Here is a 22,701-nt window from a genome sequence, read left to right as displayed (position 1 = left end):
GAAATAAAGATGCTTCTTTTCCCCCAGAGTGGAATGCATGATGTGGTTTGTCTGGTAATGCCCACACAAACATCAGCAAAACTTTGCCACAGCTTGTGCTAAATGAAAGGGAATCATAGAAAAACCACAGAATGTTTTGGCCGAAACCATATTTAGCCCAAATGTTGACCTATGGGATTTGAGAAGTCAAATACGTAATGCTTATTTCTGTTTCCCTTTCAATTGGTATTAGTGGTGAGTCTCAAGTTCACCTTGACTCAGGCCAATGAACTGTTTTTGTATTACATAAGACATGCACTACATCCCTTAAGCCTCACTTTTACCCCACCGAGTTCATAATCATAATCAAAACACACTTCTAGTTAAGTAAAGAATGAACAGAAAGCCATGGAGAAAATCAGCAAACTGACCTCTTTGTTTGGGTTGTCAAGCATGGAGACCAGCGCTGGAATGCCTTTCAGACGACGCACATCAGATTTCACCTGGTAATTAAAAGGACAAATCACATCAGTGGTGATGTGGATGGAGGTCAAGTAAAGTCAGGGTTACTGATTTTAAACAGCCCAGAAAATCAAACATGTTAACATCAATCGATTAAAAAAGTTAAATATAATTTCCCCATATTTTTTTTTCCAATACCTTCAAATTCAAGATTTCATAACTAGAAAAACTACTTTCAGTATAAATGCCATAACATCAGCAATAGAGCAGTTACTCTCCTTGGTCCAACCAAACAATCTTTAACTCCTTTTTACAGTGTCTTCAGCCAAAATGATGTGCTTTATAGGCAGGATGTTGCAAAGATATGGCAAAATGAACTTGGTGTAAATATCGATGAGGATGAATGGGATGTGATATGGGATCATACAAAGAAGATAACTGTGTGCAACCGTGCAAGACTCTTGCAATTTAAAATCTTGCACTGCTTGTAAATCTCAAAATGAAGCCCCAGGTTTTAGCTTTGTGTCTAAAATGCAAAATCTCTATGGGGACCTACACATAATGTGTGTGTGGTCCTGTCCCAAAATTCAAGCATACTGGATGGATATTATGCAAGATATAGAAAAAATATTCAGTGCAGCTTTGTATATGAATGCAGTTTCTTTGCTTCTTGGGCATCCAAATCAAGATGTAATTGTTGGTACTAGTGCTCGCAGACTGTGCAATATCCTTGCATATACTGATAAAAAGAATATCTTTTTGTCATCAATAAATGACAAACCTGCTTCCAAAGTGAACTGGCATAAGATAATCTTGGAGTGTTTTCCTCTTGAATACTTGACATGCCTACTCATCCAAAGGACAGTTCATGAAAATATGGACTCCATACCTCTGCTTTTCCAACTCCACAGTGGCTTCAACACTTGCAAGCATTGTATTTGACTGACTATGGACCCAAACCCCATTTGTACTTAGATATTGCAGTTAGAATGCCTCTTTGTCATCTGAACTTCGATTGTTATATTTTGGGTTTTATTTTAATTATTTATTTTTTCTAAAGAGCACCTAGGTATTTTTCCAACTAATATTAATACCTGTTGTGTAGGCCTACATTTTTGCTGAGCTCTTTGTTATTTGTGTACACAAAAACTCCCAATACTCAGTAAATATACTAGGGATGCACCAATACCACTTTTCAGACCAAGTACAAGTACTTACATTTGGGTACTTGCCGATACCATGTACCGATACAAGTACTTAATAATGTCATTTAAGTTCTTACAGTAACTTAAAAGACATGTTTTATTTCCATTAGACAATCACTTTCTAAATGTAACAAATCATTGTTGCCGTTTTCTTGCTACAAGTGTAACCACAGTTAACTATACATATGACATTTTTGGCTTATTTGTAGTAAATTACTTTATTATTATTAAGCTGTGCAGTTTACTGTCTGTATGATAAATTTCTGCATAATAATTTCACATTATTATAGAATTAAGTTTACTGTTACAAATGGTGTTATAAATTATAATTATTTCATTATCATTTACAGCACTTTAATTTTAAAGACAGTTTCCAAAATCACTACAGTCATTAGTGGATGATGTTGAGTCTCTCACTAATAATGACAACATGACCAAAAAAAGAGGGTAAGCATCAGCAAACGCCTTGAACTCCGGCATCATGGTGGTTCTTTAGATGTTTGCTGGTGTCGAGCGGCTGCTTTTCGCGACGTGGTATTGGGTGTGAGGTATTAGAGTAGTTTTATGAGTACGAGTCTGAGTACGTGAGGACAGTATCGGACTGATACCTGATGTTGGTATCGGTATTGGTGCATCCAAAAAACTATACTTGAGAAGTATAAGATACAAACAAATGAAATCAGAAACTGTACAGACAGCAGCAGAAAATGTTTCATCATATAAAACCAGACAGACACTGTGCAGATTCAGACAGATTTAGCCCTGAAGTTCTCACCTCTAACTAATTTTAAGTCTGGTTTGAATTTTTGCCAAGCAGGTTGAGTGGGGGTCATGACGCCTGATTAATTGCTTGGATCTCTAGCACGACAGAAATTTTAGTCATCTGTCTTGTAGCTTCAGCAGCTCCACAGTCCAATTTCCCCACGTCTGCTGTCAAACCATCCATTATGAACCGTATTGAGCCTGTTTTAATATTACTGAAGTAGTAAAGTACATGCTGTAGATAAAACTGTCTCAACATCTTGAGATCGCTGTCATACAAAACTGAACTTCACTGTAGAACAAACACCATATTGTCTGCATCTTCCAGCCATCTGCGCCTCCAGGTTTTTAAATCCCCTTTCTTTCTGTTCATAGTAGAATTGCACAATGTAACGCTGCCTTTCTCTCTTTTTGTCAACACTGTTGTGGATGTATTCGTCTTGTTTGAACAAACTTCACTGGAATTCTCACTGTCACTTCAGTGCGAGCAGCCACATTGTGGCTGGTCTACTGATCTGTGCAGTGTGAGCATAAAAGTTGCAGGAAAGGAGATTAAAATGTACAGTGTGAAGAGGATGAAGACGATCAATACAAACACATGGTCTCTGCCAAGCTTTTGGAGAGACTTCTACAGTAAAGCTGTGCTATACTTGTACGTGCTTTCCAGGGTTCAACATTAAATGGTTAATGTGGAACATTAACCATTGCCCAGTGGACCACAGACACAAAAGTCATCAAATATTCTATGTAGGTAGCCCCCTGTGGCCACCAACACAATGTTACAGTATCACAAACATCACAATTTCTTTGTGCCTTTAAGTTCAACATATCCTAGGAAAGAAGTTAACAGTACTTGTCGTAGGATAGATACACTATTGACAGTACTGACTGACTGATTGAAGTTCTTGATCATTATCAATACTGATCATTGATATACAAGTGGCCCCTCTAGCCAGAGATGCCCCAGGCATCAAAAGGATAAAAACAATAAAGCCTAAAAAAGGCTTGTTTCCATTGTGGCCCTTTTTTTGTGGAGGTGTGTGGTGAAATGGGGAATAGAGGATCCATATGGAAGTAGGTTTACAAAGCCTACTCAAATTGTTAATGTGGTCTGTACACAGGAACCAGAAACACAATAGAACAACTTCGAAAAAACAAAAAAGCAATGAAAACTTAGGAGTTTCACTGGCTAGAATGTGACACATGTCAGAATATAATGTACTGCAGTGTGTGCCACCAGTTTACTGAACTAGCCAAGACGTCTAGCTCATTTTTCTTCAGAAAAACCACATCGCAATTAATGGGAAATGCAAACAACAAGTGTCACAGTTAAGGAAGACTGTGTTAAGCTGAGTTAAATTGCTTTTTCTGTGTTGTTATTACATAATTTTTCATGTGAATCACAAAAATGTACTTGGCCACCAAATTTCAGGGCTTGGTGGCCTGTGGGGCTGGTGTTCAAAAATATCAGCGTTTATCCCTGGCTTTCTATGGCTGATGTTATTGTAAGCACAATACAAGTATTATCACATGGTTAAACAACCACCAATGCTAACTGATGCACACGTGCAGATTTTCTACAAATTTTTAACTTCAATGATAAATGAGCAACATCAAAAAGCATGTTTTCAGTTTTACATTTGGAGCCAGCACCAATAAAATAAAAAAGCTCTATATCCAATATTCAATCTTGAGAAAAAAGCAGGTCTCCTCTATCTACTTCCTGAAATTAAACTTTCTACCCATCCAACCATCCATACTACCACACTGGTAGAATTATTACTCTGTTTGGCTCTACCATATCTTCTATCATAGATGCCTCAATCATTCCTAGAAAACATGCGCCACAAATCATCTTTAGTCCTGAGAAATGTCGCCTTGACCTTTGTGTTCCTCAACTAACTGCTTTTATTTAAAGGCTATTCAACAATAAAATACACTGGAAATAAGGCTTTATATAAGAAAAATTCATGCTTGCACATGTGCATCTCTTACTTTATCATTCTTATAGGTGAGATGCTGCAGGTATGCAGCTGCATTGCTCTTGACGGGGTCCAGCCTGTAGTTGAGCATAGCGATGACCTCTGGCAGTTCTGGTTGACGCCAGCCACTGGGGCCGGGACCTTTCCTCAGAGTGCTATCCAATGAAGCCATGCTACCCCTTTCACCCTGGGCCAGCGGTGCGCCGCCCCAGTAGTACATGTCACCCGGACCGCTCATGTCTCCATCCAAGGTGCCCTCGTAACTCCTGGGGAGGGAGGAGAAGGACAGATGTCAATGAATATTTACATTTTCTGAAGACACACAGACATCCATCAATACAAACAGAGAGGAAAGGCCCGAGAGTACTTATAATAGTGGTGATTTGAAAATCAAAGCAATAACAATGCAATATATTTTGCTGTTAATTCATCTTTCCTCTAAAATTTAAATGATTGTGGAAAGAACACACATTAACATCACTCTTAAAGATGACAGTACACACAGAATTAACATCTATGCATTACTCATCCCTAAAACATGGATGACGCACTTCTAAAACACAGAACTTACCCAGTCCTGCGTGGGGGCCCATGGGGGAATGCATGGTGGTTGCGGGGAACGGTGCTGTAGTGCATTGGGGGTCCCATGCCATAGTCAGGCTCGTCATAACCCATGCTGCGCTGATCATCCTCCAGACCATATGGCTCTGGGATAAACCTTGGGATGGCGGACAGCTCCATGGCACTTCCCATACGACCAACCTACACAGAGACAGGCCCAAAATAATACAAGCTACATACCAAATGTTGATGCTATGCCATGTAAATTTCTGAACTAAATTTGAAATCTTATTCAATTCTTAACACACAGCCTCCGGATCTAGCAAGTGAATATTAAAGTGGACCAACTTAAAATCCTGATCAAGTGAAAGCATCAAAGCAGATGATATAGGAATTGTTGAACATACCTGTGGCTGAGCAGCATAAGGGTCCAGCTGGTTCCTGCTGTGAGCTCTGTAGTTTGGATCCAGCGTTCTGTAACCATCAGGATGGACTGGTCTAGAGAGGGGAGAGACATGGCAGTTGAGCATGAGACCAGGAAAAGAGGTAATATTAGCCATAAAATGAACGTCTACTCAAACTTGATGGCTTGAATCCTGCGCTCTGTTTAAATCTGGTATTAATATGCATCTTGGCTGATTCATTCACAAGTAGAAACCTCTGAGTGCATCACTTCACACCTTGCATCACACTGTTTCCACATGTATCTCAAGTGACAACCTGTGCTTGGATCTCATTTTTCCGCTCTACATGCAAATAAACATTAGCACAGTTTTGGACAAACGGACACAATGTTTTGGTTTTTTTACACAAATACAGAAATACCTTAAAGTATAACACTTGCCAAATTTACAAAAAGCCTATATATTTCAGAATTTATGTAGGCAGTCCATCAATGTGGCCCAGGACACATCATGTATACACTGCTAAAAGACTGTGGTCATGTGTGGCCCACATCACCTATGAATGTGGTCTGAGTCATTGGATCTCAATGCATCCTCAATGCGTCTTGGATGCCTTCACACCTGTACTCAGAGCTGTCCACTTGTGATACAATCACACAGGACACATGTTAATTCCAGGTGTAAACAGCCTCCTAGATGAGCACGACTAATGTAAACACGAATTTTAAAAAGCATAGTACCTGTAGCGATCATCCATGCGAGCCCCCCTGTTAAGACTCGCATAGGTCTCAGATGGGGGTCCAGTGCGATAATCATCATAGCCCCCTGAAGGGGCGTAGTGGTAGTTGCGGGGCACTGTGTGGGTGGGGTAGTCCATGGGGGGTGCCTGCCTGTATGCCATGGGTGCAGCGTAGGCTGGCATACCTGTTACTGAACCCCCACCATCCAGGGAAAGTGTATCTGACACAGAGGGGATGACTGTGCGAGTGGTGGTGGTCTTTACTACTTTCTTTACCTTCAACAGCAAAAGAAGGGAGGAGGAAACAAGATTAAATATTTTACTTTTACAAGCTTAAATATCTCTCTGTCACTGTGCTACACACACACGGCCCTTTGCTGTGTGTTATTCCCCCACTCTCTCCCCATTTCCTGTCATGTCTTCAGCTGTCCTGTCATTAAAGGCATAAAATGCCTAAAAATATATATATTTAAAAAATATATACTCTAATTTACTTTTTAAAAAAAATCGATTAGTCAACTAGTCTAATGACAAATTTATGTATTATTCTAAAAAAAAAAAAAAACTCAATTAATATAACAATTAATTTACCCATAAGAGATATCAAAACTTGTCTCAATATTTCAGTCATTCTTAATACTGAAAGATAGAAAGATTAGAATAATGACAATTGTGGTATATTTGAATAGAACGTGTTTGTCAGAAGCCTGATCAGCAAAATACTGGACTTAAAATTCAAAAACATTGCTGAGACAAATATTAATTTAAACCCTTTACCTGAACTGGAGAATCCGTGTTTTTACTTGACTAAAAAATTAAAATGGTTGTGACATTGACTAATTTCATCACTGAATTAATATAGAGGTAAGAAAACATGTTGAAATTGACACTTGACAGAACTGACAGAAATGATTGGGTGCTGACAAAAAGTTAACAGGATGCTGTTGTCTCACTACTGCTGCTGCTGCTGCTGCTGCTTAACAAAGCACTCTGGGGCTTTTTCTACAAGTGCTTGTGCAGAGCAGTTGTGCTGCTGTGATAAGTTAAGTAAGTAAATAAATACTTACTTAAGTAAGTAAGTAAATTTGCTGAGCTTATAGAAAAGCGCTTATAGAAACACTCTAGATTATCTGTCTGCAACTCATTCTCCGGGTGAAACCATGGTTTGACCTACCACAGCAGTTTGCTGCGCCGCATCAACGCACGTTATGCAAATCAACATATTTCCATAATTAATGACTTTGATGAATAGCCCCAACCCTACTTTTGTCACATATTTTTCCTTTAAATGTTTGCATCACTAAATGGTTCTTTTGTCATTTAGTGCTATAAACTCCATTCCATTTTCCATCAACTAGTCTTACCGTGGTTTCTGTGCGCCGTGTGGTCCCATCTTCACTGGTCTCCAAGGAGACAACAGGTGGTAACTCCTGGGGGTCTTCCTCCACTGTGTACGTCTCCTGCACCACCTGACCAGGCTCCATCCTGAACTGTACACACACACACAGCTCAACACATGGGATAATCTCACCTTGTAAAGAATTTAACAGCTAACACAGAAAAAGATGCTTACGTGATGTGTCCCGTTAATGTAACCCTCGTTCAGCGTCAGCCTCTCTATGTCCGCATCACAAGGAAGGCGGCCGTTCTGCAGCAAGGAAGAAACACACATGAGGTGATCCAAACAAGCAAGCAAACAAACACACACACACGCACCGACTGCTTAAAATAAAAGGATGGATATGCATTTATGGACACATACACACATCACATCACTGACTCACTGAGCAGTTGAACTTTTCCCGCCATCCAGAGTGATGAGCTACTCATACAGCAGTGACCAAAATAAGAAAGAACAAAAGTGAAAGCAGCAACCGTTCTCGACTTTCATTTGAATTTTAATGGCACCCAGCTTTATCTTATGAAGCTCAGGCACTTTAAGTTGCATTGCAGCTGAAAAATAGAACCACGCCAAATTATTTTTCATATGTTAAGATGCAGTGATGCAACTAGCTAATGAAAGGCAACTGCAAAAAGAACAAGCATGTCGTTTTTAAAAATTGAAAGTCAGTGACAGTTGAGTGCTTTGGTTTATATTTTGCTGTGTCTTTCAGCCAAAATAAAGTCTGCATGGACTAATGACACCACGCAAACTCCAAAGGTATGTAAACATCATGAACACAGATGCACAGAGGCTTTCATGTATGCACTCTTCACCCCTAAACACAAACAACACAGTAGGTGGATGGAACACAATAATCCAACAAACTTGATGAATGAACTGTGATGATGGAGTGAACGGATGAAATAATAGACCTTTTTCACGCCAGCCACATTGACATGAAGTAGTTGAGTAAACACAGGTGTTACCAAAGATACAAATTAAAGTCAATCAAGCCATCAAGCTCCACAGCCCTTAAAGGTCAACCCAAAAATCAAAAATAAATTTTTTTTCTCCACTATTTATTATTTATGCTATTTATCCATCTAAATTGTTTTGGTGTGTGTTTCAGAGTTTATGAGACGTTGGCCCTTTAGAAGTCTGCCTCTTTGGAGACAGCAATGTCTCCAAAAATCATGATCCCATTACTCAAAATAATCAACAGACCATGTTGTGAGCAGCTTCATGTAGGAACTACTTTCTTTCGAGTAAAAAGAAAGTAGATTATTTTAATTGTTTGACTGATTTCATATGCATGGAAAAGTTATTTTACAAAACTCAAAGCTTTAAATATATTGGTTTGAAAAAGGGAAAAAAATGATAAAGTGGTTAAAAAAGTTCTAAAATGAAAGCTCAGCTCAAGTCACCAACGCAAGTTCCACGTTCTTATTCATCTGGGCTGGTTATGTTTTTGGACATTAATCTGATTCCAAGTCTTGTAGATGGAAGTATATATGGAGTAAAACATTTGTTCTAAACTTAATCATTTAAAGGTTAAAGGTTTGTAGCCACAATTTCTCATTTATTTTACCAACAGTCTTCCATTTATTTGCGATAACTCTTTTTGCACTCAAAAATCCAACAGACACAATCTTTTTTTTTGTTTTTGTTTTTTGGACACTGTGTGCCATCATATGTATTTTTGACTTTGGGCTGAACTGTCCCTCTATTTAGTATGACTGATAATGCCTGTTATGGTGAAAAACATCTATTAGTGAGGAATGAAATGAATACTGACACATAGAGAGACACAAACAATGAGAAACTTTCTTTCATTAGTTGACACCACCAGCATTGCCTGTCCAGGACTGGTGATGGGTGTGGTGCACTTCCTATTCCAGCCACAGGGGGAGCTCTACACATCTCTACCGCCATCGCCACTACTATCGGGGTAAGGGTGCACAGCCAGGGGAGGAAAATGCTCAGCAGTGATTCAGAGATGGGATACAGTTGTCTCATGCTGATGGAAAGGTTGCATTTACAAATCTAAGAAACAACAATAACTTGCCGCAAGCAGGAAATAAGACAATATAATAACCTTTTTAAGTGCCACTCACTTCAAGTGTCCACATCACGTAAACAAGACATACATTAGACAAATGAACACTCTCCCTTTCCTTTCTTTCTGATAAGGACTAAGGCAGAGAGAACAGTAGAAAGTGCCGGGCAGACCTGAGCGTGTGGGAACCTGTCAGTAAAATCTGAGGTCGTGTTGCGCTGCCTGGGAGAGTGGCAGAGGCATGCCGAAGCCTTTGGGCTATGTAAACACACACAGCAGAGATAAGAAGCAGCACAGGCCACATTTCTGTCCTGCTCTCACTACAGCACATACTACTCCACCTATATTTCTGCTCCTTATCAGCCACTAGAATTACTTGGGACTAAGACGTGTTCCGGCTACATGCAAGAGCATCAAACAAAAGAGGGACAGTGAACAAACGGGAGAGCTTGGCTGTTTATGAGAGCGTGTTTCAAAGGTTGCCTCAGGGCCAAAAGTGTGCGCATGTGTGTGCACACTAATGACCGAGCGTATCAATAAGGAAGTGAAAGAATGAGTGAGTGTGTCTGCAAGTCTGTCAGTGAGGTAAGCATTAAGTCACTCTCAGTCTCGGCCCAGTCTCTCCAGGTAACTGACTCATGCATGATGAAGAGGGTGTGTAATCAGACAGCAGAACACACTCAAACTATGAGGCAGGCTCAGTACTCAGGATTTTTACTAGGGCTGACACCTTCTGGTTGGTCTGATGACTGGTTGGTCTTTATGCTTTTGATCGACCAAACTCTCATTGGTTGTACAGGCTATGGTGTTATTTTAAGGAGAGAAGCCCTTCTTAATCCAACATTGTCAAGGCCGGGACATATGCAGACCTGCCAAAGTACCAGCACAGATCATTACTAGTGGTGGGGGGAAAGATTCGCTTCTTAGATGTATCGCGATACAGATGTGGAAGATTGTGAATCGATTCATAAAATTCAAAAAACAGTTTTCTAAATGTCAATTAACATGAAGTTAACAGAGCTAAAAGGAGGAAATCAGCTGTGAAGGCAGTTCAGCACCCGGACAGTCTACAGTACGCATATGCCAGTGTTAACAGCAGTTAACGGGGAGATGTACTTCATCTTCTCAAAAGGCAGCAGTTGTAATCGTGTTTTAATTTAATGCCTAAATAGTTGCGTTTGTGAGACGAAGGTGAGGTGTATTGTGAGTACTTTTTACCATCGCCCAAAGACATTATGTCGTTCACAGAGCGGAGCGGTGATCAGCTGTAACAAACAAGAGCGGCTGAGCGACACACACCGCAGCATTTAACAACTTCAGCCAACTCTGCGGTGAAGAAAATAACTTTCTACTCAGTCTGTTTCACCGTAAAAACTCTGTACCCGCTCTGCCTGTTGGGCAGTGAGGTCTTTCCTCAGAGCTGACAGTGTAGCAGAGAGGCTGCTCTGCACTGCTGGAGACAGAACGTGAATAACACATCAGACAGCGAAACAGTCTGGCTGCCCCTCATTTTGTTATTGTCATACAGGCAGGTGACTGTAGGATTCTTTCAAATTGATTAATTCATTAATTAATGCAGTTCACTTTAAAAAAGGCTGCAGAAAATTTAATTGCCTGTTATGTTTCATATTGTATTTCAGGGAAACTGGAGCAATAGACTAAATATTGTGCCCCCGTTTCTATTCAGTCAAAAACAGATCCTGAATCCAATCAGAGAAAAAGATTCTAGGTATCATATGCATCATGTTTACTTCTAAATTAGGCTACTTCTTAAGTTTTTGTGAGGATGACTGAACGTGAGCAGCTACAGATAAATAACATCCAACCGGCACCCCATGGCTTAAAAGTTTTAAATTCTGATGCATTGAGAATCGTTTTATCATTGAATCATTGTCCTCTGAATCATAATCGAATCAAATCATGAGATATCCAGAGATTCCCACCCCTAATCATTACATTAATCCCCAGCCTTAAAGGACAGGAACTGAGAGGCTAAAAAGTTTGGCGCTGGTATATTGTTTATGTGACTATTCCTACAGCCTCATTTGAAGCCAACTTAATAACAAGAGTAGTAGGTCAGATGTTGGAACTGTTCATGTTGCTTTTTGTGGATGCGTGATGGTGTGTGTGTGTGTGTGTGTGTGTGTGTGTGTGTGTGTGTGTGTGTGTGTGTGTGTGTGTGTGTGTGTGTGTGTGTGTGTGTGCCTTTGAGTGTTGCTGCTGTGTGTGAATTTACTTCATAGACAATTTCAGTTGAAATTATAAATAAACCAGCTGGCTGATATTCTATACATCTGTTTCATTAGTCCAGGAAAAACCCAATATCACAATAAATAAAATGTCAAGCAAGACATCGCTCTGCATGCAAATTCCCATGGAAAGGTCAAGACAAACATGATGGGTTAATACTGGGTTGTTAAGCTTGACTGGTGGAAGGATGTGAAGATGATGGGAGGATTTTTACTTTGAATGAGACATAGACGATTACTGAGGAACCAATGGAGGATGATGGGAAAAAATGCATGGGCAAAAGCTGTGAGGAGCAACAGAGGGTGTAAATTACCTCCTCAGGAAGGCTATGCTGGAAGTGGAAATTTTTAACTTCCAAAACTAAATCGATCAGCACTTCAAGGTTTCAGCCTAAACTAAAACCCACCGAGGAGGTATTTTTCCCCCCAAGTTTGGTTTAGGTTCTGCTGCCGTCAAGCCAGTCCACACGGTTGGGATGGAAGTGACCATGGAGATGACAGTGGATGAATTCTCTCAGATCGAGGGTAAATCCGAGGGACTTTTCGATGGAAAACGTGCGTGACAATGGGTGGGAAAGGGAGCGAGGGCAGGGTTTGTTCCGTGTTACCTGCATGTTGGGGAGGGGGCGGGGCAGGGTGCCGGCACACGACCTCCGCTCCTCCTCTAGAGCTCGGCTCAGCATCTCAAACTGCCTCTCCTGCTCCCGCACCGAGGCCAGCAGGGAGGCCGTACTCGCACACTGCTCCATTCACACGCTGAGAGCAGAGCACAGGACAGGACAGGACAGGGTCAACACCACAGAGTAGAGGAGATTCAACCAACACCAGGATTTAATTAAAGAACAGACACACAGCGTGACTGAATCACCTCAGTATACAGATTAAAAGACAGAGGGGCTCTGGCACAGTGTACATCTAGGAATACACACACCAGAGTGCTAATGAAGTTAATATTTAGAGGTTAAAAAACCAGCAGGAGCTGACGCAGGGAAGGCAAAGCTGGGGAAGATGAATGAGGGAAGAGGAAGAACTAGGGAGATAAAGAAGCCGGTACAGAGAAAATGTGGTTACAGACAGAACGAGAGCAAGAAACACAGCGAGTACACACAGCAGGCAAAAAGAAAGAGCTCACTACTCGAGAATTCATCTCCAAAAGTGATTATTCAGTTCAAATTCAAGGTGGAAAGAGCAACGGCGGGGAAGGGATAGAAGCGAATGCCGTCACTTTCAGTGTGTTTCTTCACCTTCTGCTAGGCAGGGTTAAAAATAAGAAGAAAGTGAGATACATGACGAGAGACAATTACAGCATGTTTTCAGCTGCAGCATGTGGTGCTTGTTAGCACTTCTTTTCAAGGATGCAGAGAAATTGAGGAAGAAAAAGAGTACATGTGAAAGCATTAAGAAGAGTTATCAAGAGACAGTATCGCACTGTCAAGTTACACCAAAGTTGAAAAGCCAGAGGTGTTTTGAATTGAGAGGGTGTGCTCTCCACAGCAGGAAAAGAGATGGCAGGCTTCTTTTTCCTTGCTGTCTTCAACATTTATTGCAAGCAAGTTCTCCATAGCCTGACAAAAGAAATATGAAGAACTGGAGCATCATACATTTAGTCAGTGATCCAGAGTTAATGAGCACTACAGCAGCATTATAACAACCAAAAGTAGGAAAATATCATTTTCTTTGTCTTTTTTTTTTTTTTTTTGCTTAATGTAATTCTCGCTTTTATTTTGAGACTTTTGTTATGGAATTTTTTTTTCTGAGCTTCATGTGTTTCCACTCACTCTCTGCTATGTTTTCTGCCTTCATTATGGTGCAAAAGTCACTGGCAATATGCTCAGAGGTTCATGGAGCGCAATATTCACAGGCACACAGCAAGTGTGCTGTTCTCATTTTACAGTCCTTACAAACTGGGGGTGTGTCAACCTCAACTTATTGTAGGTAATACACTGACCATCAATAAATACCTCATTCAATCCCACTTGAAATAATGCATCACTATCCCTTTGAGGGCAGAATTTCCAAGGCAAACTTTACCTCAATCTGGTTTACAAATCAAACTATGGTGATCTCAGACTCTAAGAAGAATTCACTTTCACGTTCAGAAACGGATATTAACCACTCATTTTTTGTTTTTTATTTGATTTTCATTTTAAAATACAAATATTACAATTGAAATACAAATCGTTTTTTCCTTTTCATGATCAAAAAGGGATAAACAAAATATTAAAAATGCTTTGATTTTCATTTTCTATTTAAAATAACAAAAAATAAAATCAGCAAGAGACAGAAACAAAACGAAAGGTCCGTGTTTTTCATTTCCTAAGACCAGATGTGGTCATCAGCAAGAGCGCCAAATATGTGTGTCGGTGTTGTATCCCTTCTGGTTTTCTGGTTTTTAACTGGCTACCGTCGGGGTGTGTGTGTGTGTGTGTGTGTGTGTGTGTGTGTGTGTGTGTGTGTGTGTGTGCGTGTGTGTGTGTGTGTGTGTGTGTGTGTTTTGTTCAGCAGCTGAGTGTGCTCCTGTCACCAGATTTGACACACATTCACAAACATGTATACTGGTGATTTTTCAGTCGCATCTCATATCTACTGCGGCGAAAATTATTGTATAAGCAGTACTACATGACAGACAGTTATGAGAACAACAATTAAAGAAGATATATTTGCAAGATCGCGCTGGGCTGGGTTTGATCTCACCAGAGTAACAGTAATACTGACTCCAGGTGCCGGTCTCTGCACCAAGAGCCACTAGAGCTCGATATTATTTAGTGGTAAATTTTTCTGATTAACTACGTCAGCATCCAGGTAACATTTTGTTTCAGCTCATCTAAAACAACTGGTTCTGCGTGATTTATCTTACAAAATAACCAGAACATGTTAATTGATGGTTCACTTAACAATTTAAATACTACTTTGCAGTGATGGAGTTTGATTTCAGAACTTTACATGACTTGCATGCAGCTTGACCTTCGCTGAGGCTGCATGCGAACAGAAATGACAAGTTCAGTCTGTGATCTGTCACTGTCTGACTGAACAGCCCTGTGGAAGTGATATTTTACAATTCTTCATGTTTTAAACAAACAAAATTTGTTTAATAAGTCTTAAGTGACTTTTTTCGTTTCTGTCTCTTACTTACAAAGCATTTTTAAAATTTCTCTTATTCCTTTTTGACCATGACAAAGGAAAACTGAATTTCAATTTTAATTTTTGTGTTTAAAAACAAAAATCAAATAACGACTCATTTTTTGTTTTTAATATCTGTTTCTGAATGGAAAATCCAATTACCAAAAGATACATGGACCAATCTTTTTTTCCATACTACTTATGTTGCAATTTTTCATAATTTAATAGAACCTCTCTGCTCTTCCTTTAGAACATTTACTTTCCTGACATGGGTAGTGTGATCATTATTCAAATGTAAAAGGGGTGTTTTACACCAGAAATTTCAAGGGAACACAAAACACTAGAACACTCATTTCAAAATAAGTGGCCATACTACATTTTATTAATGTATTACAAATTATTACACATTAATTATTGTAGCAATAAATTGTGACAAAACCCAATGATCTATTGTACAGCAACAGAAAAACCAAAGAAAGGACGCAGAAAGGTTGTTTTGTAAATCCTCAACTTGGACTTTTGGATTTTAGTACAGCCTAAACTCATGGCACAGATGACCTAAACCTAAATTACAGAGGCATGATAATGAGTGAATGTCACTCGAGGCCAAATTAAGACAATGACAAAGTGCTTTTTGTCAGCCTTCCTCAGCAGGGACGCTGGTGAGGGAGGAATGAGGAATCTGAGGAAAATTACTTCAACAGTGTCTGTCTAATAACGGGATGACATGAGCGTGGCTCATCTCCAAACCAGGGCAAAAAACATTTTCTACTTCAAAGTTCACTGACTCATGTAGATCAGATCTGCTCTCCGTCAGCGCACACGGGACAAGCTGAGTGAACAAAGGCTCCTGTATTAGCCCAAGTTTGAGTGTGTGCACACATCTGTGTGAGAGTGATTGTGTATATGGGTCAGAGACTAAATAAAGGTGGTAAGTGTAAGGGTGTGTGTGCGTGTGTACACGTGTGCATGTGTTGTGTATGTGTGTGTGTGACGTTGGTTATATCCTTGAATACTCAAACAGAGCTGTGGTAAGTTTTGGTGAAGTTAATGCAGCCTTTTTTCATTCGTGTGGGAGGGAGAAACATACATTTGTGTACAGAAACACAAACAATCAGCACAGAAACACACGGACCACCATTGTCATACATTCCAAAGTGAGATTTTGCATGTCATATCCTGTCTCAGCTGTTGGAAGCTGTCCTAATAAGGGAGCCCTTCACTCTTTCATTGTGCTGCTCTCATCCATCTCTCACAACATTTTTTTTACTGTCAGCCAGACACTTCAATCCTGGAAAAAGAGCGTGGGTGCCGTTACTTTCTCTAACCAATCACGGCATCTGACCACAAACCAACAAAGTGTTTCTTCAGTGTATAAACCTCACAGATTGAAAGATAGCTTGAAATGATCTCAAGCGGGTATATCCAACCCCTGTGTAAAGCTGAGATTGTATTAAAACTTAAAGGAGAAATCTGTAATATATTTACTGTAATTTATCATAAATGACTACAATATATCATGTTAGATTAAGAAAACATGCTGAATTGAAATACTCGCTTCCCTGACACCAATACTAGAGCTGCAGTGTTCTCCTTTGAACTTTTTATTCCAGACCAGAATGACTGTTAATGACTGACTAACTTTATTTTGCCAGACAATTTACAATGTTGCCCTCATTTTGCACTCCTGCAGTATTCCTGCAGCCTGCCTGAGCTTCCTCAAGTCTGGGGAGGAGACAGTGAGGTGAAACAACTCGCAGTCTCCACAGACTGTATGTTAAATAGGGATTCAACCTATTTAATATACTATATATAGCCCCAACTTGCTATTTGGACTGCCATACTCCTTTTCGGATGTGCAATTGATATATTTTGCTCCTTTAAACCTCAGCTTCACTCAGCAATGACAAAACTTTGCTGAGATCCCAAGCACAAAATAAAACAAGTAACTAAATGTGGCAGAAAGCTACAAACAAATATTTGTTGTGTCATGAACGTTGCCTATAGCAGCTGTCAAGTTTTACTTTGGGGACCAAGACTTCAACTTGGCAACAGAGCACTGACAGCATACATCAGATAAGTCAACATACCACACTCTGGGTTGTTCTTTGTGACTCTGTCAAAACGTCAACACTTTTGTGAGGGCATAGAGGAAGGCGGTCTCTTGTGCCTTCGTGCAACAGACAGCCAGCCCCACACAACCTCTGGAGCTATGCAAGTCCCACCACTAACATTCTTGTGGCAGGGAGCAGTTGCTTGTGAGAGAGTTTTAAATGGCTTTAGCCACTTAGAGCCTGGGCATTAGTCATTAATCTATTGTAAGGCCATTAGCAGCAACGCTAAATCGTATCTGCTAATGGGATAGCCCTGGTATTACACTGCTAAGCCACTTACAACTGTGAGCCAACACACAACACAGATGTACACACACTATCAGTGTCCACTACTCAGTCAAAACTTTGAAGTACACTCAAACAGCAACTTTGCTACTTTATCACCCAGTGCACACTGAATATTGTGACTGCAGTGTATTCCCTCATTTTCATATGCTATCATTGCTATTTTAGCAACTCAGTCACTGGTGGTTGGGGCAGGATGACATGCATTCTGTTCCAGTCTGCACACACAAATGCACACAGCTGAGGTGAAGCTATGGTAAAATGCTGTTGTGGCTTGGCCAAGTGCTCCGCTGACTCAGCCTCATTTGAATGGTCACACAGAGATTTGGCCTCTGTGTGAGTGTTGTGTGTTTTGTGCATTGGCCTTGGCTCACATCCAACTACTACCGCCTTTGCCATCCTGACCTGAAACTATGAAACCCACCCCCCTACCCCACTCTCCCATGTGGCCTACAGTGTGGGCACAGTGTGGTAGCTGCAGAGAGAGTGCACAGCACTCACGCCCACCCACACACTCACTCACTCACCAACGCTCCATGCAGACTTTTCAGGGACCTCCATGAGGCCAGCTGTCTAATCTACAGGACGCCAAGTGACTATTCTTAGTGAGGAAGGAAACTTGGAGGCTACTGTAACTCAGAGGGCAAAAAAGCCAAGAAATGAACCAAGGAGTTCAAGTATATGTACACTTAAATTAAGTATTTTTGCTTGCTTAATAATTTAAGTATTTATTAAATATGCATGAAAACTATTGTGGCAGATAAATTCTTACTCAGTAATGGGAAAGTTGTATTATTATTCACTATTACAATAAAGGCATTATACCCAATGAATTCTGGCTATGTGAATATCTGATGTGGCATATTATGTCAAAGGATTTAATTTGAGGCACAATTGTCTATAAAAGTTAAAGTATATTTGTGAAGTTCTTGTTTTACTAAAAAAAAAGAGACAATAAAAGAACATTTGTCCTCAGTAACACTGTCCCTCTTAACACTAGCAGCGTTTTACAAAAAGAGCAAAGGCATTTTTCAGACAACAAATGCCTGTATTTAATCATTGTGGCAATTGGTTGGGTCATAATCAACTGACTACATTGATCACAAATTGAGATCCATTAGTATCTGTGTCGCTTACCACCTCGGCTAAACAGTTTCCCCCAAGTTATTGTAAATACACTGCCTAGCCAAAAAAACTCACACTCTAATTTTTCTTGGACCGCCTTTAGCTTTGATTACGGCATGCATTCACAATGGCATCATTTCAATAAGCTTATGCAATGTCACAACATTTATTTCTGTCCAGAGTCGCATTAATCTTTCACCAAGATCTTGTATTGATGATGGAAGAGTTGGACAGCTACATCATCTCCATCCCAAGGATTCTCAGTGGGGTTAAGGTCTGGACACTGTGGAGGCCAATCCATGTGTGAAAATTATGTCTCATGCTCCCTCAGCCACTCTTTCACAATATGAGCCTGATGAACCCTGGCATTGTCATCGTGGAATATGCCCATGCCATCAGAGAAGAAAAAAATCGATTGATGGAAAAACCTGGCCATTCAGTATATTCAGGTAGAGAGCTGACCGCATTTTTTTGGGGACATAACGTTGATGAACCTCGACCTGAGCAACTGAAGCAACCCCAGCTCATTACACTGCCCCCACAGGCTTGTACAGTAGGCACTAGGCATGATGGGTGCATCACTTCATCCACCTCTCTTCTTACCCCGATGCACCCATCAATCTGGAACAGGGTCAATCTGGACTCATCAGACCACATGACCTTTTTCCATTGCTTCAGAGTCCAATCTTTATGATCCCTAGCAAACTGAAGCCTTTTTTCTGATCAGCCTCACTGATAAGTGTTTTTCTTAAGGGTGAACAGCTGTTTAGTCCCAATCCCTTGAGTTTCATCACACTGTGCTTGTGGAAATGCTCTTACTTTCACTATTTAACATGGCCTTGAGTTCTACTGTTGATATTTTAAGATATGATTTCACCAAATGTTTAAGTGATCTCTGATCACTATCATTCAAGATAGATATTTTGACCCTTCCAAAACAGAGTTATATCTTTTCTATGACCACAGAATATGTCTTCCAACATGGTTGTTTAAGAAATGAGAAGCTACTCACTGCATCAGTTATGGTTAAATGACCTGTTGCCAGCTGAAACATATTAATCACTGCAGTAATTATCCAATGGAAGGCTCTTATCTATTTGCTGAGTTAAATCCAGGCGGTGAATTTTTTTTGGGCGAGGCAGTGTATATCAAGGCATTATAATAATACCATCATAATAATAACACTGGTACCAGGTCAAACATATTGTAGGACTAGATATTGGTTGAACTCAATATCATGATTTTGTCGTATCAACACACTACTTATAATCACAAGTGAAGTCAATCAAAAATCAGCATATAATAATCAAATTTATGAGTAGTTAATAATGCAATGGTATGTGTTCTGATAACATTTTACTAGGGTTGCAACTGATTAATATTTTTATTTTCAATAAATCTGTAATTAATCACTTTGCAAGTGAAAAATTACAACAAAAATGTTTTGCCACAACCAAGGATATTGTAATAGAGGACCACAGAAACCGGACTATATTCACATTTAAGAAGCTGGAATAAGAGAAATTTTACTTTTTCACCTAAAAAAGTTGCTCAAATTAGGGTGACTGAATAATAAAGTAGCTGGCAATATATTTAATCATCAATTCATAGTCACTTAATTGATAATTCATTGCAGCTCAACATCAGAAAAAAATCCCTGCACATGAAAAACTTGAATTAAGTTAGCTTAAGTTAACCGTTTTTCTTTTGTTTAGGTACATACTTAATTTTGACAACAGAATTTTATACAAACAATCACAGATTATCTTTCAATCATATGAGTCCACTGAAAATGGCAATAGTAGGCTGCAAGGTATTGTCATGTTTGATTTAGTCTATATGGGCCAGCCCAACTGTACATATTGACAAGTACTTCATCTTAGTTTTCACTTCAACTTCAGTCAATAATAACATGTTATTACAATCACAAGACACAGAAATTCTGTAATATTGTACAAAATATTTCAAAACCCATTTACAAATATGACAATCAACATTGCTGGTCAATTGCTCAATGAAAATTGTCAAACAAACTGAAAAACAACTTGCAGCAGTCTGTAAAGTTTTGCCACTGGTGACTTCACAGTGTGACCACCTCTTAACAAGGAAGGTGGTTAAAGTGCTGCAATGAGGACCACAAAAGAACAAACGGACACTCAACCTTTCCAAGAATTTAACCAGCAGACTGAGGAAGGGTACTGTGCGACAGCTTTGCTCCACAGCTTTACAAATCTGTGCACTTTGATTTCACTCTGTATGTACTATCACACATCTCACTTCCTCCCCCCGCATGGAAAGCAAGCTGACGTGCTCACCATTCAAATAAAAACACAGACTGCAGGTGTAACCGCTGGAAGTAGAGAGAGGAAGAGTGATAAAAGCAGAGAGAGAGGGAGAGAAGGCAGACAGGGAGGAGGAGCAAATATAAGAAAACCCCAGCTTCTGTGTGTCAGAGGGACACACCCGTGGTGTACTCTGAAAGCCAGTCATTACCGAGGCTCACAAATGATAGCCCTGGCTAAAACAACTGGCTGAGCAGCAAGACTTTAGCCCCCACAGACAACATGGCTATGAACAAATTCTAGGCAGCAAAAGAAATGTCCAACTTATGATTTATTTTTACCCCTTCTTCTAACATTTACGGAAGGGACATTTCTAAGCAAACAACATGTCCAAACATGCTCACAATCTCTTCCATCTCAGGTCAAAGCAGACATGCCCGCAGGGTATTAAGAGGAGGAATATGAAAGGCATGTCCATTCTGCACGTAAACTCACCAACCAGTAACAGTAACTGTAACAACTAAAATCAACAATTCAGTTACTCCAGACAAGCTGTCAAACATGTCTCAGGCTGGTCTGTACAATGTTGTTGTTCAACGACTTTTAAAATCAGACATTGTAGACTACGACTTAGGGCTGGGCAATATGGGTAAAAACAAATATTAAATAATACATATTTTTAACCAAATATCTTGATAGATATTGCCACACAATTGTAGGAAATAATATAGGTGCAATGATAACTCAAATCAGCGATTAGTTGTCAACTATCAAATAATTTGCCAACTATTTCAATAATCAACCAATCACTGAAATTCTCTGATTTCATTGTGAAAATTTTTGGGTTTCTTTAATCCTCTATGATGGTAACCTTATTATCTTTTTGCGTTGTGGACAAAACAAGACATTTAACAATGTTGCCTTGGGCTTTAGGAAACAGTGATCAACATTCTTCACCATTTTCTGACATTTCACAAACCAAATAACTTATCGGTTAATTGAGAAAATGACATTTAAAATAACAAATTAATCAATAATGACAATAATCATTAGTTGCAGTCCTAATATTAACACAATTAGATTTTAAAAATGAGCATCTGTAATAAGGATATGATGACTAATATGAAGTGGGTAAAGGCAACACTCACTTTACTGTAATGCATCCTTTAAAACCAGGAAAGGACAACACTTAGGTCATATCATGATATAACAATATCCAAAATCTAAGACAACAGTCCAGCCATATCCAACCAACAGTCTCAAACCCAAAGACTCTTCATTATACAAACAGAAGCCGCAAATTGTTACATTTAAGAAGCAGGAACCAGCAAATGTTTGATATTTTAGCTTTAAAAATACTGAAACAATGAATCAGTTATCAAAGCAGTTGGCAATTAATTGTTTCTATCAATTAAATGATTAATTAACTAATCATAGCAGCTATATGTCAAATATTGATATATTGCTTAGCCCCAACTCAAATCAATGATTCAGTTACTTTAGACAAGCCGTGAAACATGTCTCAGGCTAGTTTCTTGCAATGATTGACATCACACACAAAAACAACAACAAGACAGAGTTTCACCACTTTTTCAAAAGTCTAACTGAAGCTAATTTTAAAATGCATTTTCAAGCTAGTCCAGCAGATTACAGTTGTAATTTACATACATACACTCAAAATGGTGGTTTAATTTCTTCACCACATTAAATCAGATGTCACTGTGCTATAAACAACCAAAATGTGTCTGTTTTGTGATAGCATTCTACAGAAGGGTGACAAATCAAAGGAAAACACAAAGTTTCAAGTTTCAAAATGTGTCACCTCTCTGTAAGCACACTTGCCATCCTATACAATCAATATCCAACTCAGTAGCCAATATCCGACTCATACGCACCCATACAAACTCTGACAAACCCGCGACTACAAACTGGAAGTAGCAAAGCTTACTCCAAGAACAGATTTACACTGATCTCTCTGAGTAATCCAGGATC

The 22,701-nt window shown here is 39.5% G+C and overlaps 1 protein-coding gene across 1 annotated transcript in view; it reads right to left on the bottom strand.

Annotated features, from left to right (window-relative positions):
- Window positions 1–22,701, bottom strand: part of ctnnd1 (catenin (cadherin-associated protein), delta 1) — a 41,866-nt gene that overhangs the window by 17,885 nt on the left and 1,280 nt on the right. The window contains exons 2-9 of the mRNA XM_084715833.1: window positions 12,392–12,539; window positions 7,668–7,742; window positions 7,459–7,584; window positions 6,096–6,370; window positions 5,359–5,449; window positions 4,962–5,152; window positions 4,404–4,656; window positions 411–482 (exon numbers count right to left, since the gene is read on the bottom strand). Of these exons, the coding sequence (XP_084571959.1) occupies window positions 411–482; window positions 4,404–4,656; window positions 4,962–5,152; window positions 5,359–5,449; window positions 6,096–6,370; window positions 7,459–7,584; window positions 7,668–7,742; window positions 12,392–12,532 (1,224 nt within the window). The 5' untranslated portion in view covers window positions 12,533–12,539. The remainder of the gene's footprint in view (window positions 1–410; window positions 483–4,403; window positions 4,657–4,961; window positions 5,153–5,358; window positions 5,450–6,095; window positions 6,371–7,458; window positions 7,585–7,667; window positions 7,743–12,391; window positions 12,540–22,701) is intronic.

The sequence above is a fragment of the Lutjanus erythropterus genome, chromosome 3, assembly GCF_056507025.1.
Source record: "Lutjanus erythropterus isolate fLutEry1 chromosome 3, fLutEry1.hap2, whole genome shotgun sequence".
Lineage (NCBI taxonomy): Eukaryota > Metazoa > Chordata > Actinopteri > Lutjaniformes > Lutjanidae > Lutjanus > Lutjanus erythropterus.
This window is presented reverse-complemented; position numbering and strand designations above follow the sequence as displayed.